This window comes from Pelodiscus sinensis, chromosome 2 (assembly GCF_052426305.1).
Source record: "Pelodiscus sinensis isolate ZL-2025 chromosome 2, ASM5242630v1, whole genome shotgun sequence".
NCBI lineage: Eukaryota > Metazoa > Chordata > Testudines > Trionychidae > Pelodiscus > Pelodiscus sinensis.
Window position 1 is genome coordinate 86,714,516 of NC_143053.1, and position 16,062 is coordinate 86,730,577.

The 16,062-nt window shown below is 41.1% G+C and overlaps 1 protein-coding gene across 5 annotated transcripts in view; it reads left to right on the forward strand.

The window, feature by feature from the left end:
- MTCL1 (microtubule crosslinking factor 1) overlaps positions 1-15,488 on the forward strand; it is a 172,872-nt gene extending 157,384 nt beyond the window's left edge. For 2 of the 5 annotated variants that reach the window (XM_089776306.1, XM_089776307.1), the window contains 4 exons: positions 2,796-2,827; positions 3,981-5,541; positions 10,975-11,033; positions 14,046-14,171. In XM_089776306.1, coding sequence (XP_089632432.1) covers positions 2,796-2,827; positions 3,981-5,541; positions 10,975-11,013 — 1,632 coding nt within the window. In that variant the 3' untranslated portion in view covers positions 11,014-11,033; positions 14,046-14,171. Of the gene's footprint in view, positions 1-2,795; positions 2,828-3,980; positions 5,542-10,974; positions 11,034-14,045 lie in introns of all 5 variants that reach the window. The other 3 variants (XM_075920966.2, XM_075920967.2, XM_075920965.2) reach the window with 2 other exon arrangements.
- The last annotated feature ends 574 nt before the right edge of the window (positions 15,489-16,062 follow it).

Genomic DNA, 16,062 nt, shown 5'->3' on the forward strand with positions numbered 1-16,062 from the left:
CAGGTGTCACAACTGTATAGTTTAATATACCATTTGAAATTACAAATACATTGAAGCATTGAAGAATTAAAATCTTCCTTTTTAGTCTCACTGTGCATGTTAATTGATATAAAATAAATATGCAGCAGATTTTGAAAAGACGGTTGAATCATTCATTAACAATATTATATATTGTTTGCAGTTTTCAAATTGCAGGTTTTGTAACAGACAACTTTCTGCATGCCTGCAAACTTCAATTTGTGTACATAGGTCAGGCACTTAGACATCTTAATACTATTTTCAGCATATAAATGCTGTTTGTGTGTACAAATCGTAACTAACAGGTAAACAGAAACTTTCACACCCATGTATACAAAGACTGTTTTTGCAATGTGGCCATTCTGGAAACATGTTTGTTAGGCAAGTCAAACCATCAGCCCCCTATCATAGCTCACAGAGCTATTTGGCTTCACCTTATAACTTCAGGGTTTGGGTTTTTTTTAAAGCTTGGGAGAAATTGTGCCTAGCCCTTCGTAAAAAAAAATAAATTAAAGGTATTCAAGATGTGATCTCATACCAGCAATTAAATTGTTGCATAGGAGAATCATGTTGGTTGGAAGGAATAAGAAGGCTAAATGGTTTAGGAAACAAGAATGTTGAGTGTGGCGGGAGAGTGGGGGGATATACATGTACGTACGTACATACATACATATAGTATTTAGTTTTCCTCAGTAGAAAAAAGTAAAACTGTAAACCTATTGCTGGGAGTGTTCCCTGTTTATTTTATCTGAGTGGTTTATCTCAAACATGCTCAGAATACAAGTGAAAAAATATATTTTTCATATTTCCAGTGCTGTAACCTCAGCACTCAGATCAGCGAGTCAAGTGGTTTTGTATCCTGCTCCCCATTTTCGCACTGTGCTGCCATTAATAACAATTCTGCATGTGAAAATAGGTCCTCCTTGACTTTTTAAGCAGCCTCCCGGTCTTCAAATTGTGCTTCAGAGAAACCTGTACAAATTTGTACAGACTCTTAGCATGTTTCCTCAGGTGTAACTGATTGGAGCTTAATAAACACCACAAAATATGGAATCCTTATGACTTTTACTCTCTTACGGTACGTCTACACTCGTACCCTAGTTTGAACTAGGGATGCAAATGTAGGCGACCGAAATTGCTAATGAAGCAGGGATTTAAATATCCCTCGCTTCATTAGCATAATCTCGCCCGCGCGCTATTCCGATCGCCAGCTGATTCGAACCAGGAAGTGCGCTCCGGGCCGCGTTAGTTCAAATCAAAGCCCTGGTTCAAACTAATGTTACTCCTCAAAAAATGAGGAGTAACGTTAGTTTGAACCAAGGGGTTTGATTTGAACGAACGCGGCCCGGAGCGCACTTCCTGGTTCGAATCAGCTGGCGATCGGAATAGCGCGCGGGCGAGATTATGCTAAGGAAGCACGGGATATTTAAATCCACGCTTCATTAGCAATTTCGGTCGCCTATATTTGCATCCCTAGTTCGAATTAGGGTACGAGTATAGACGTTCCCTTAGTGATATTGGCTTTGCAGTACTAACAGCAAAAACAAAACAGTAAAAACTTGAAGCCTGATTCTCCATTCCTTGACTCTGATGTAAGCAAAATGAGAATCAAGCACCTTGGCCTCAAATACTGCTGAAGATATGTATAAGAATCAGATTCCTTTAATCTAAAGATTCTGGTTTTAAATAGTCGCTTTTAGGAATAGTATTGTTCTTGGGGAAAGTCTTTATTTTCATGGGGTCAAATTAAACCCGTTCATTCTCAAAGTTTTTGTTATTGAACTTATAAATTTTCATTACCTAGGTTGTATTGTATATAGTTTATTAGAAATCTACATAGTTAAAAGAATAACTCCAGATCAACTGCATAAGGAAAGCTGATTATGGGAATTGACACAAGGAAATAACTGCTATAACAGTATCTTAATCCTGTGAGCTCTCTGTAGGTATTTCCCTTATGAAAGGAATAAGTGCCTTCCCACATACTTAATATAACTAGTTTAATGAGTTTCAGCTGGTGTCATTTGTTAGTGCCTGAAGAATTTATAATGAACTCTTATGTCAAAGGACTACATTTTTGTCTGTTAACTCAGCACAGCTAAGTCTCTGATATAAAACAGATAAGATCCAAGAGCAAAATCACTCATGAAGATGTGATCCAGAACTTTTTTTTTTAATTGTGGTGAAAGGTCATTTAAAACTCAGTGTTCTTAGTGATAACTTGAACTACACGAATTTAAGAATGTTTTAGATTTGGAGTATAATCTCTGATATTTACTGCATTCGTACATAGATTAAAATGAATAGCCATGCTAGGGATATAAAATCCCATTTAATTGGTTAACCAGTTAAATATTATGTTTAACTGGCAAACCAATTAAACAGAGGGACCGGGAGGGAGCAGCTCCCCACCACAGATGGGGACTGCTTTGGCACAGCTGGAGCTCCCCTCCCTACAGTGCACCTGGCCCGGAGCCACTGTGGATGGAGGCTGTTCCAGCCACGCTGGAGCATCCTCTGCCCGCGGCAGGCCCCACGGAGCTGGAGCAGCTCCCTCCCTGTGGCAGGCGGGGGGGCTGCGTGAGCCCCCACCAGTTAAACAGTTAAATATTCACATCCCTAATCCACACATACCTCCTACCTCTTTTGAAAAAGGATTTTCAAGTATTTGTGGAATTACCCAGAGAGAAATGGCAAAATGCCCCACAGGTGCAAAATCCTGCTATTATGTGCCATCTAAAGCTTCAGCCATAACTAGGGTTTGTTTGTTTTTTCAGGAAGAAGAAACGCACAAGGGAAATCTTCAAAGGTGAGTAAAGCTGCCAGAAAAAGCACCAAACATCTAGCTGATGAGATTTGGGGCTTTGGCGCAAACCCTGAACAAGTGTAGTACGTAGCTTTGCTGCCTCAGAACCAGATTAGTGGATTTCCTTAGAGATTAATTTGTCTCGGGATGGTTCTACTCTTCCTTGACTAAATAAATTGGGCCAAATTAAGTCATGGTGTAAGTACATTTGCCTCTGAAGTTAGTGGAGTTGCTGCTTATTCCAGCTTTGAATCTGGCCCTAGTGTTGATTAAAAATTCACAGCAGATTTTTTTAAGCCACTATAAATCTCATCACTTTTTTTAATCATGGGTGACTCATCTAGTTTGAGTTTGCTCATTGGGCATAGATAATTATGGTGATTTTCATTTGTATATAGTCCATTTTATCTAGAAGAGTGGTTTTCAACCTTTTTCTCATTTGTGTACTCCTAAAAATTTTGAAATCGAGGCATGGAGCCCTTTGGAAATCCTATACATAGTCTGCAGACCCCCAAAGGTCCATGAAAACCACCAAATCTAGAAAGTTTTCTGTGTTTTATGATATTTCTTACAATCAAGCAATAGGAAGATTCAACTGAACGCTTTAAATTGCACAAACTAACTGTATTGAAACCCAAAAATTCTTTAAAATTTCTCTTAGTTTCTTTAACCATCAGATTCACTTCTGTTAAGTTGCAACATAAGCTTGAAATCACCAAACTAGGTCAATATAACAGTCTCTAGACCTGATCCAACAAGGTGCCAAGTACCATCTGTGAAATGTTTGCAACCTCCACTGCCTGCGAGGGTTTGCTGGTATTACTGAAAGTTGAGGATATTCAGCATCTCTTTGTGCTTTTTTGCTGTTTGCAGTCTTTAAAATGTGTATCATAGTATTGTAAAATTACATTGTTCATGGATCATATATATTTAAAACCTGTTTAACTGCTGTGTATTTTAAACCTTTTCCAGGCAGTAATCCTTGAGAAAATGCTTGAATTATGCAGCAATTTTTAAAAAAGCAATAAAGGGAACTTGGAAAACATAGATTTGGAGTTTGAGTTGGTGATATGGATTAGTATTGTTTCTGTTTTAAAGCAGAAATATTTCTATAACAGTTTTCAGTGATTTAATTGTTATGGTTTTTTTTCTTCAGGGCAGTATCTGTTTCCTCCATGTCAGAATTCCAGCGTTTGATGGATATTTCTCCATTCCTTCCTGACAAGACCTTGCCTTCATCTAGCAGCAAAGAGGATATAACACCTCCTCTATCCCCTGATGATCTGAAATACATTGAAGAGTTCAACAAAAATTGGGATTACAGTAACACCAGGATCCATAGTGGGAGTACAGAAAAGCCTGCAGAAGCCTGGATAGAAAGGACAGAGATTGGGAAAGTAAGAAGTGATTCAACTTCAGATCCATTCCAAGCATCATCATGGTACCTCACCACCAGTGTTACTATGACAACCAATACTATGACCAGCCTAAACCACTGCCAAAAGCAGCCACTGAGGAGTCATATTGTAACCGAAAAAATGGGGGTCAAGGTCTTTCACAGCCCACCTGTTGTCCGTAGGCTCGATAACTCAGCAATAGCTAGTAATGGAGGGAAAAAACAGGTTGAGCCAGACTTTTTGTTTCCTGTGACCAAAGCTAAAGGGAGTGTGGGTGAGGCAAAAGGTGCTTCCTCAGATGTGTTTGGGAGGTGGTCCTGTGATCTCACCAAACACCATAAAGATTTTCTGGAAAGCGGTCTTCATCCTATTGAGCATCCTATTTGCACTGCTGTGGGTTTTGCCTCATCCTTGCAGAGCCTGGAGCTATCCAAGAACATGAGTGATGACATGAAGGAGGTAGCTTACTCTGTCAGAAATGCAATACGTTCTAATTCTACTTCGGCAGAGCCTCAGTTTAAGGACACAGCTTGTCAAACCAATGGTATAAGAACTACAGGGACACAGACCACCCAGACGATTAGTGTTGGCTTGCAGACAGAAACCTTGCGAAGCATCACCAGCAGTCCACATAAGTGTCTGACGCCAAAGGGGGGCTCCACACCAATCTCATCGCCATCAAGAAGTTTAAGGAGCAGGCAGGTGGCCCCTGCCATTGAAAAGGTCCAGGCCAAGTTTGAACGCACATGCTGTTCTCCCAAATATGGTTCTCCAAAATTACAAAGAAAAATCCTTCCAAAAATAGATCAGCCAAATAATCGGACTTTACCAAGTACGCCTCAAAAAGGATTTAGTGAGTCTGCTTGGGCTAGATCAACTACTACAAGGGAGAGCCCAGTTCATACCACCATCAATGATGGCCTCTCCAGTTTGTTCAATATTATTGACCATACTCCTGTTGTTCAGGAGACCTTCCAAAAATGTGCGAGGTCTAATAGCAGATCTAGATCAGCAGAACCCAGATCAGAACTGGGGCCCATGCAGGAAATGTGTACAAGTGCCCGTGGCCGGTCACCCAGCCCCCTCGGTTTGGGTGCAGAGATGGAAAAGGAGGAAGGGTCTGAGGCAACAATTATCAGGCAGGACTTATCTGCTCCTCCAGGGTATACACTTGCAGAAAATGCTGCCAGGATCTTGAATAAGAAACTTTTGGAGCATGCCTTAAACGAAGAGAAAAGACTAGTTTCATGCAGCCCACCGAGTCTTAGCAATGACAACAGCACAGGAGAAATACTCAAAGTAGAACCAGGGTCCATTGAGGTAATGAATTTTTTTCCCTTCTATAATTAATTTTTTTTTCTTACAGGAAATACCTTAGTAGTTCTTCTATTAGTAATCATTATAATAATTAATGTATTATTATGTTATTTATATTGTGTTCTGTCCTGTAAGCTACCATTGCAGATCTGTTGTGCTAGACACTGTACAAACACGTATTAAAAACATGGATCTACCTGAAAATTTTACTAAGTAGATTGTGTTTTAAAATATTACTTATGTAAAAATATGCTTTAAAGAATAAAGCTGGCATATGCTAGTGGCTCTCCACAGAATGCCAGGAGCCCTTTTCCTATCACATTGGAAAATACAGATGTGCTAGATGCGGTATGTTTTGAGGGAATGTTAATATAATCTTGGAAGAAAGGGAAATAAAATTTCTGCTCAAGAATGGGTAAGTGTTTTTTACATTAGATGACTAGTACATTAATTTGATTTCCCCCTCTTACCTCTCACAAAAGGAAGTTTACTGTAACTTTTGTATATATCTCTGAATGAACTTGGCTCTGCTTTGTAGATTCTGTGTGTATTGGTAAGTCATTAAATGACATAAAGCTTGGAAATGTACTACTGCAGCCTTGCAAAATTACCATAAAAATTGACCGTTCAAAGCAGAAACCCACCATGACAGTGAAGAAATCCCCATTGCTGTTTTACTGAGCTATCTAAACAATATGCCATTCATAATGTATCCCAGCAGGTCTGCATCAGCATCATGGCTTAGACCTTCAGCTACAGCCAATAGGAGTGTAACGCTCAAATCAAGATGCTGTGCAAAGAGAGACTAAAGCTCAGTTATTAAATGACATCTAACATCTCTTGCCATCTTGGGTTCTAATCTGGGTACCACACTGTCATGTTGTCTATGATCATCACCTGCTGATGGATAAAGATTCTGTGCTTCACTCTGGCCCCATTATGTGACTCCAATAGCCAGAGCTTCTCTGCATTCCCAGCTGCTGGAAGGCCTATTTGGGATCATAGGTAGCTGGGTGCAATTTAGAGATGTTCTTTGTCTGGTTTAAGTGGTGCAGAGAGTAGAATTGCCCCTGGTCAGCCCCCGGATTAGAAAGTTGCAAAAGTGGCATGATGTTCAGGTGGACGGAAGGATCTATTCCCATGTCTCCATGTTGCTACCACTGGATTTCTCAGCTGCCGTCTACACAACTGTGGTGTTGACATGGCTGTGGCACCTGGTAGGTACTAGCCTTAGGTGGCCTCATTCCTTATCTGTTAGCGAGTACCAACAAAGCAGTAATGGGGTTTCTCTCGTGGGTTACCTCAGGTGTCCGTGCTGTCATCGCTCTTATTCAATGTGTATGCAAGACCATTCGAAGAATTAGTGGGGAGATACTAGCTGAAGTGCTTTCAGTTTGCAGATGACATCCAGCTCTATACCTTCATATTGTCCAGCCTAAGGTGTGGTTGAGTGCCTTTCTCTGTGTCTGAGAGGCAGAGGTATGCATGAGAATTAGCTAGCCAAGGCTAAACCCAGATAAAATGAGATGATGATGGTGGGTTAGGAAAATCAACCAAAGAATTCAACAGGAATTTTGTTGCCCTCTTCCTACCTCATTATGGCTGTTTGTCCAGCTTTTGTGAACAAAATTTTCAAGTTGGAGTCCAGTGAGATAAGCACACAGCAGAGGTGCAATTTTCTCCACCTTACTGTCGCCAAGGGTTGTGACCTTTTCTCCCAGAGTTGGACTTTGCTTCCAGCATTATCACCATTAGCTAGGACTGCTGCACTGTGCTCTGCAAGAGCCACATCCATTTGCCAGTGGGAACTGGTGCAGGATATAGTGGCTCCATTATTAGGTGGAGTGTCTCTGTGTTCTGCACTGTTTTTTTTTGGGGGGGGGGGGTTCTAGGTGGAGTGTAAAGTGCTGGTATTGACCTATTAGAATCCTAAAGGCCTGGGTCTTGTCTGCCTGACATAGTGTCTCCCTGTCTCCTGGTGCCACTCTGAAATCAGCGAAGATGCTCAAACTAGAGGTCCCCTGGATATATGAGAGAGAGAGCAGCTAGCAGACTGTTCACCATCAGAGCCTCTCTTTGGAATTCACGCCTCACCATGGCTCCAAATAGCGTCAATTTGTGGATCGATGGGCATGATGCCATAAAGCCCATTTTTTTATACAGGGATTTAGATAGGGATGGGGAAGGTGCTGTGGGTTTGAGTGGTGGGTGATTTTTGTCATGCAATTTTTCTTTCTATGACTGGTTATTCTACATGGGTGAAGGTTGCTCTTGTTCTGTTTTTCATTATTTACTGGACATATTTTCAATTGATAGCAGAGCACTTTGATTTTTTAATTTGGTGCCCTTCACATTTAAATTGAAATAAATGAGAGAGTGAGTGTAAGAGTCCCTGTGCAGCTCCTATTCACCAACAATGGTGAACTGTGGCAACTGGGAGCTGCAGGAGGCTGTGCCTGCAGACACTCAGTATAAACAATCTATATTGAGACCCATCAGCTGATTACCCTGACTGACAGGCCCTGAGTCAAAGGTTGCCGACCCCATGTTAGGATGTCTGGCCTCAGAGCCATTCTAAGGGGCAGGTCCCTTTTAAGAGCTAGATGGGGTCGTTCACAGCACAGCACTGTGTAATGTAATGGATGGTGCAGAATTACATCACCCCAGAGGAATGGATGCACCAGGGAGAGACTGCCTCAGGCAGGCACAATTTCTTCTGAGGCTTCCCACATGTACAATGTATTCCAGGTGCTTCCTCTGTGCACCAGGCTCCTTTGGAGCAGAGGCGGTCAGGCTGTGAGACTGCTTCTTTTCCACCCTCCTACACCTTCTGTTAGGGATGTTAGTTAGCCTGTCATTGAATAGTTGTGTAACCACACAAAATACTATTGGTTACACGACTTCGATAGTTTCCCGGGGGTGAGGCTGACAATCAGTGTGCTCTGGCCCCACACCTGGAGAGCTCCCTGCCATCCTGCGCTGCAGCCTCTGACACAGAGGCAGTAGTGCAGGGTGGCAGCAGCCTCTGTCCGCGGGAGGCTGCTATCTGTCCACAGAGGGTCCAAGGCTTTTAAGATGGCCTCTCCCAAGCACCAGCTCCTGCCTGTCCCCTACCCCCGCCACGGGCCAGATCTGGCCTGCCAAGTCTCCGGATCTGGACGATGGAGTGTCCTGCCAGCACCCTCAGGCATAGCACCTGAAGCATTTCCCTTCTTCCCTCCCCCCAGTGCTGGGAGTAGAGAGCCACGGGGAGCAGCCAGCCACTTTAGCGCTTTAGCTAAAGCATGGGTTTAGCAGCAGGTTGCTCCCTGTGGCTCTCTACTCCCAGCACTGGGGAAGGAGGACGCTTCATACACTGCCCCTCTCTCCAGCCTAGTCTCTCAGCTCCTATTGGCTGGAAGCCACATGGAGCAGCCAGCAGTTTTGAGCGGTCTGTTGCTGTGGCAAGCAGGGAGCCTGACTTTAGGTCCTGCTGGGCTGCTGGGCAGGAATTGCGTAGGTAAGCACCCAAACCCTCTGCACCCTCCCTCCCTCAGGTCACAACTCCCTCCCAGACCATGCACATCCTCCTGCACCCTTCCCACAGGCCAGAATCCTCTCCTGTACCCCCCTACCCTCTCCCGGACCCTGCACCCCAATCCCTTGCCACAGATCATAACCCCCTCCTTCAACCCAAACTCCCTCTCAGACCCCACGCTCTCTCTTGCATCCCAGTCTGCTACCCTGAGCTTCCTTCTGCACCCAACTTCTGTCCAGACCCTTCACCCTTTCCATAGAAAAGGATGGTTCTTGACTACTTACAAAATCTTAAAGTGTCCTCCACATCAATAATTATTGCCCATCCCTGAGTTACAGCCACAGTGGCTTGCCCCTCCCAGTAATGTGCGCTGTTGCCCTAAAGGGCAATCTTGTGAGCTTCACTCAGATGTCCCGTGGCACCTTATAAACTAACAGATATATTGGAGCATGAGCTTTTGTGGGCAAAGACCCACTTCGTCAGATGCATGATTCAAACTAACACGACTACCCCTCTGATACTTGACACTCAGATGTGTTAACTTTCAAAAATGCAGTGGGGTTTTAAAGAGAGGTGTTTGTGGAACATTGATTTATTGTTGGAAATGAAGCTGTAAATAGGGTTTTTAGGATCTGAATATGCCTTCGGTTATTTATAGATTACACTGTCCACATATATCTTTTGAGCCTCACCTAGAAGGCATGCTGTGTGCTGAGTGAAATGCCACGTTGCTGCTGCTGCTGCTACACTGCCTCTCTGTAAGATTTTTGTACTGCCTCTTCTTTACTTTCCTCTCTCCAGCCCACAGAAGTGACCATCACACCAAAGAGAACTTTCTCTTGTTCACAATCATGGCACGATACATGAATGACATTAAAACCTGCATGGAGCACCCAGTGGCAGCTTTTTTTTTAATTTTGTTTTGGACTTTGGGATATTCCAGTTATTTCCTTTTATATTTCTGCTGAAATGATGGAATTTATATTCAACATCTAGCTATGCACAGTGCTAATAGCTCTCTTGCATTCTAACTTGCCCAGAGCTGCTTAAAGGAAATTCATATATACCATGTTTAGGCTACCAATTCTTTATCCTGCTATTTCACTAACCCACTATTGTAGTGGCCTGTCTTGGGATTTATAAACATTGCCTTTGATAACGTTAGCAGGCTAGACATAAAAAAGCAACATGAAGATTCCTTTTCTGGGTTTGGAAGGTACTCTGAGCATTACCTAGATCACGCTGTCACACTGGGACTGGAGAAGAGAAAACACTCCTGGAAGGCATATCGGGCAAAAAACTTGGTCTTTCTGCCTCTGTTCTTAATGAGGTAATTGCTGAACATACTCAGCGGAACTACTCAGGAATTAGGAGGAAGGTAGATGGGGTCCAAATTAAGAACCTTTTCTTCAGCTGAGCCTCTCTCTTTTACTGTCATTGTTCAATTGACTAAGAAGGAAGAGTGAAGCAAAAATCTATTAAAGCCTTATTTGGCTTCAGGGTAACATAAAACATCAGTGGGTTTTTCTTTGTTACAAATTTACAGATTTTCTCTCACTTAAAATCAAACAAAGGAAAAAGCAACTCTGCAGTATTCCTCCTTCACGGTCACATTCCCTGACCTAAATATGAATTGGCAAAGGACAGCAGCACACATCTTTCTCCACTTAGAAGGAATGCTTGAATTCTCTAATGCTGTGTCCATTTCTAAGACAGTGCTAGATTGGTTGGTTTGTTCTCTAAATCTGATTGTCAGTGTCTTGTCACACGTTTCTATTAGCCCTCCCATGAAATCTGGTAACATGATATGAGCAGGTAGTGACGTCTGTTGAGCTCTTCCTTGTTGAGTATAAACCTTCACTAAAAAAAAAAAAACCTGTCCAACCTGTTTGCATTCTTTTTTTTCCTATCCTGTCCAGAACCAAACTGTCTTACTAACTGCCCCATGGGGACTCTAACCCTGCCTGCCTAAACTGCTGTAAGTTCTTTCTACCTTTTTTCCACAACTATCTGACAGCTTTACTTTTGAAACACTGGGCTAGCAGAGATATGTAAGTAACAATAACAACAAAAATACTTCAGGTAGCCATGAATGTCCAATAACAGATTATTTCTATATAATTCTACCCTTGAAATGTTGCTTTTTGACTTGGCATAATACAAGACTGGCCTATTCTGCTTTCATTATGTTGGCCGTGAACTTCCATAGCTCCCATTAGCCTCCTGGAGATTTAAAGGGACACTGTCAAGTCAAATTCAGCCCAACATGTAAATTCTGTTAAAATGAGCTTTTACAAAACTTAGGGCTAATATAAATATGCCCATGATTCCACCCACCTATCCTTAATTTCCGGTGAAACAATTTTCCAACAAATACCCACAACAATCTAAAAGTGAAACTGATTAGAAGCAAAAATTGGAAATGGCCTCATCCATTTTCATAATCTAAGTTTAGAAACACGAACAATCAATTATCAGAATAAAAAATCAAAAGAAAATTTCATTTTTATAATGTTGCAATTGTAATGATCTATGGTAGCTGCATGAAATTTTGATTTTTAATAATATTTTGGCAGTGTCTTTTTAATTCTTTAGATTCCGTTAGACGTTCCAAGAGCATAGATTCATAAGTATAATTAATATGCATGTCATCGTGACTCCTGCTTTCACCTGTGCCTTGAAGCACCAGTACTAACTTGTACAGACGTCACCAATAAGATTGAGATGGACTTAAACCCTGCCTTTCTGTCAAAGCTGACCAAACTCTGGGGCTATATACATAGATTCATCTGAATGTGGAGATAGCCAACATTGTTTACCACGTACTATTATACTGATTCCCTCTCAGATAAAGGAAACTAGGTTAGGATGGCTACAAGCAAACAAAATTAGAAAAATAATTCAGTAGGGCTCTTTTCTAACCAGGACTTAGGTCATATACAGAATAGTACTTCTTACCAAAAATGCTGTTGGCATCTCAAGAGAACATTATCTTAAACAGTAATGTGGTGCTACTGATCACGCTGTTAGCTGCCCACTGTGTCAATGCCAGGGATAACCCTTCTCGGAGGCTTGATGAGTTCTAGTGATAATCTCCTCTACAACCTACATATGTGTACGCCACACACACTGGCAGTCTGATATCCTCTGACTCTCTAGTTCTACAACATTCATCTTCCTTCCCATTTTAGTGTCTGAAATACTTTTGTATCACATCATCTTGCTCAATCACTGCATAGCATATCATGTTACCTAATTCAATATTTCTTAGTCACTTTTTCCTCTCTTTCCATACATAGCATAGCATGATACTAAATATTTACTTCCTAATTTATTTGTCTACTGTCATGTTTTGGGTTTTTTTAGCTTATCATTCCTTAGCTCTTGTTTTGCATCATGTGGTTTATAAGCTCTGACTTCGAATTTTGTCAGTTTATACAGTATTTGGGTTTTATTATTGTTGTACATAATTCTTTCATCCTGTACAGTGTTCTCCCCTCAATGTATACATTTCTGCAAGTTGACAAACTCAGATGATTTGCTTTTAGAGCTTCTAAGCTATTCATTAAAGCCTCAGAAAAAAAACAGCAAGCAAATGGTCTGGTAGCACTTTATAGACTAAAGCCTCAGACATTCAACAAGTTCGGTTGGTAGCACAAAGCAGCATGCTTCATGTAATCAGTCAACTTGATATAATGGGCATGCAAAATGATGCATAAAATCTATCTGTTATGTGGGAGAGTTCTATAAATATAATAAGTAATTATCAACTTTTAAATGTGAATAGGGTGCTGATATGAAAAATTGCAAGTGTTGTTTGTCTATAATTGCACAGAAGACTTACTGATCTTGCTGCAGTGAAAAGATGTGGTAAATTAAATTTTCAGTCAGGCAGATTTTCTTCCCTTTTTGACTGTGAATTATCCATCTTTAACCTACAGTACCACTGAATTCCTGTAACTCAGGCTCAGTCGGTTGGCAACCTGGCCTGGTATGTTGTAGATATTTCATTCACATTGTTAGGCAAGCTTCCTCTTTAATACAGTTAGAAGCAGTGCTCAGTAGTCTCCAGCTAAATAAGTCTTTCCTCTATTTCAGTGTGACCTCTGAAGCAGATAAGTGAGCGAGTGCCCATTTTTCCCCTCACTTGCAAATGCAATACCAGGCACTTTGCCCCAGTTTAGCATTTTGAAGCAATGCAATGGATAGTGGAGTTTATTGAATTATGCAAATATATCTTTCAGTTCTTCTTTATAGCCTAAGGAATATTAGCAAACAGAAGTGTGTCAGCTGCTTCAATTCATCAAAACCTTCTCTTTTCTTCTTTCCTTTTTGCCCCATCAGTCAATGATATACATTTAGATAGTTTTGTACTTGTGTGCAGAAAAGTGGGCTGCTTGCTTTTGTTCTCTCACACAAGATACTTAAAGAACAACAAATAGTTTAGTAGCACTTTAAAGACTAACAGAACATGTAGATGGTATCATGAGCTTTCGTGAGCACAGCCCACTTCTTCAGATGACCGGATTGTTGGAAGTCCAGAACCAAGAATAAATCAGGGAGGGAGGAGGAAGAAGGAAAAAACATTTTCGGGGGAGAGGGGAAGACAGTGGGTAGATAAGTTTCAAAGGGATAGCCAAGCCAGTCTTCTCCCCCACCCCTCCAAAAATTTTGTTTCCTTCTCCCCGCCCCCTCCCCCCCACTCCTTCCCTTATTTATTCTTGGTTCTGGACTTCCAACACTCCAGTAATCTGAAGAAGTGGGCCGTGCCCACGAAAGCTCATGATACCATCTACATGTTTTGTTAGTCTTTAAAGTGCTACTAAACTATTCGTTGTTTTTTAAGTTTTTCCTGTAAGATTAACTTAGCTACTACCCCTCTGAAACTTTTGAACATGATACTTAATTAGAGATGTTTTGGGGGGAGATTGTATATGTAAGTGAGCAGTATACAAGTCACTAATATTTTGTCCATCTGTTTGATGCAAAGGAACTACCTTGTTCTGCACTAGCTCCGTCCCTAGAATCCTGCTTTTCCCGGCCAGAGAGACCAGCAAATCGGCGCCCACCTTCAAGATGGGCTTCACATTCCCCTACTGCCTCACAGTCTCAATCAGTGGGAGATTTGACTTCCTCTGAGGTATATGGAAGCAAGGAACTGCCGATGGAGACCCCAAACCAGTGATGCGAGCCTGCATGAATTATCATGGGAAGAATTCACTGTAATTTGCATTTTAGCACCATCACCGTGGCCCGTATTTCTCAACAAAGAGAGACCTAGTTGTTGAGGTCAAAGAATGTTTTAAAGCTCAGCTGCTGAATGTCCAACCTGTGAAACAGCAATGTTTCTAGAATGAAACAGTTAATGTGCCTGTCATAACTTAATTTTTTCATAGCTCAGAAAACTATTTTTGTCTCCACCTTTTCTACATACAGTATATTAACAAAAAAAGGTAAAAATGATATAAATATAAAAAATAAGATTTCAAATAAAATGTACATTAAGTTTTAAGGGAAACTGAATGCACTCTCTCTCCCCCAGTACCGACTGCCTTTTTGTTATATTTGCACTGTTATGTTTTTTTTAATTTTGTTTTTGGGGGAATGTGTTGGTGTGTCCGGGTTTTTTAGGATTTTTTGTTTTCCCCATGTAAAACTAGGGTATTTTAAAAATTAATTTTATTCTTTTTAATGTCAGTGTCACCAACTTTTAAAGAGGAAAGTTCTTATGGATGCTTCATGTTGTCAGAAGCAGTAAATTTTAAGTAGTAAAAGCCATTAAGATAGTTGACTAGAATTGAATAAAATAAGCTGGAGGGGAATACAGGTAAACACAACACATTTAAAAGAGAAAAGAATGCCTCAGAAAGTCTTGTGATGTTAGCTGTATAATACACATACAATACTTGACTTGCATGCCTTTGGGTTCCTAGCACTTTAGTGCATGTACATATTGCTGCTGTACTCATACCATCACATAAATGTGAGTCAATCCGTTTCACTGTAATATTGTTGTGAAATTACCTGTACTGTACTTTTATTGTTGGTATACTTGCATTGACTGTACAAAATAATTTTTAAATTATTGCTAACAGTTCAGCTGGCTATGTACAGTGTTTACTGAAAACTTTCTTTGTTTTGGGAAAACGCTGAGACCTCTGGGCATACTAAATTGTAACTGGTCTTGTTTAAGAGTCTGTTTGAGACCATGTGAAGTGGAAATAAAACCCTCAGTATTTACAAACTGCTAGAGTGCTTCAAGCTATTTGTTTCTGATATGGGGTTCTCTCTGTTTATTCAACTGAGAACCTGTCCTTATTCATAACTCCATGAAAAATAGCAGCAAACGTTTGTCTAAATAATTGAGATATTGACATACATACATAATATGGGCCTGATTCAATGCCCAATGGAAAGACCTCTTCCTCACCCCCACCCCGATCCCACTCCAGACTTCAGTGGGCATTGGATCAGGCCTTGCATGCAAATATGACAAAACCAAGTTAGAGAATTCCTAGTTTTCTTTCCTGTATTCTGCAATATATAATACCTTTTTCCTCCAACTCCTTAGACAAATTATTTTGGGATGTGGTTACCGATGATTTGTTTGTGTGAAAATAAGCCCGCACCTAATTTTAAAAGTTCTCTAAATTCAGTTTTCAGCAAGGCTTCTGTCTTTTCTCCAGAATGGACTGTGGGCTCTAAGAAATGAAATACCAGAGATGGTACAGAGAAAAGTGCAATAACATAGCATTAGAAAAACATAGTTGATAGGATTTAAAACACCAGGGATGGGCAATAACTTTTGACGGGGAGCCAGTCCAAGATTTTGGAAAGTGGTCGAGAGCCGCACTCTTCCATGGTATTAATGAAGGAGATGCAGGGTCTGGGATAGTGGTTGGGTGCAGAAGGGAGCTTGGAGTAAGGGATTGCAGTGCAAGAGGGAGAGTGGGGTCTGGGAGGGAGTTTAGGTGCAGGAGGCAGTTGTGACCTAGGGCAGGGGACTG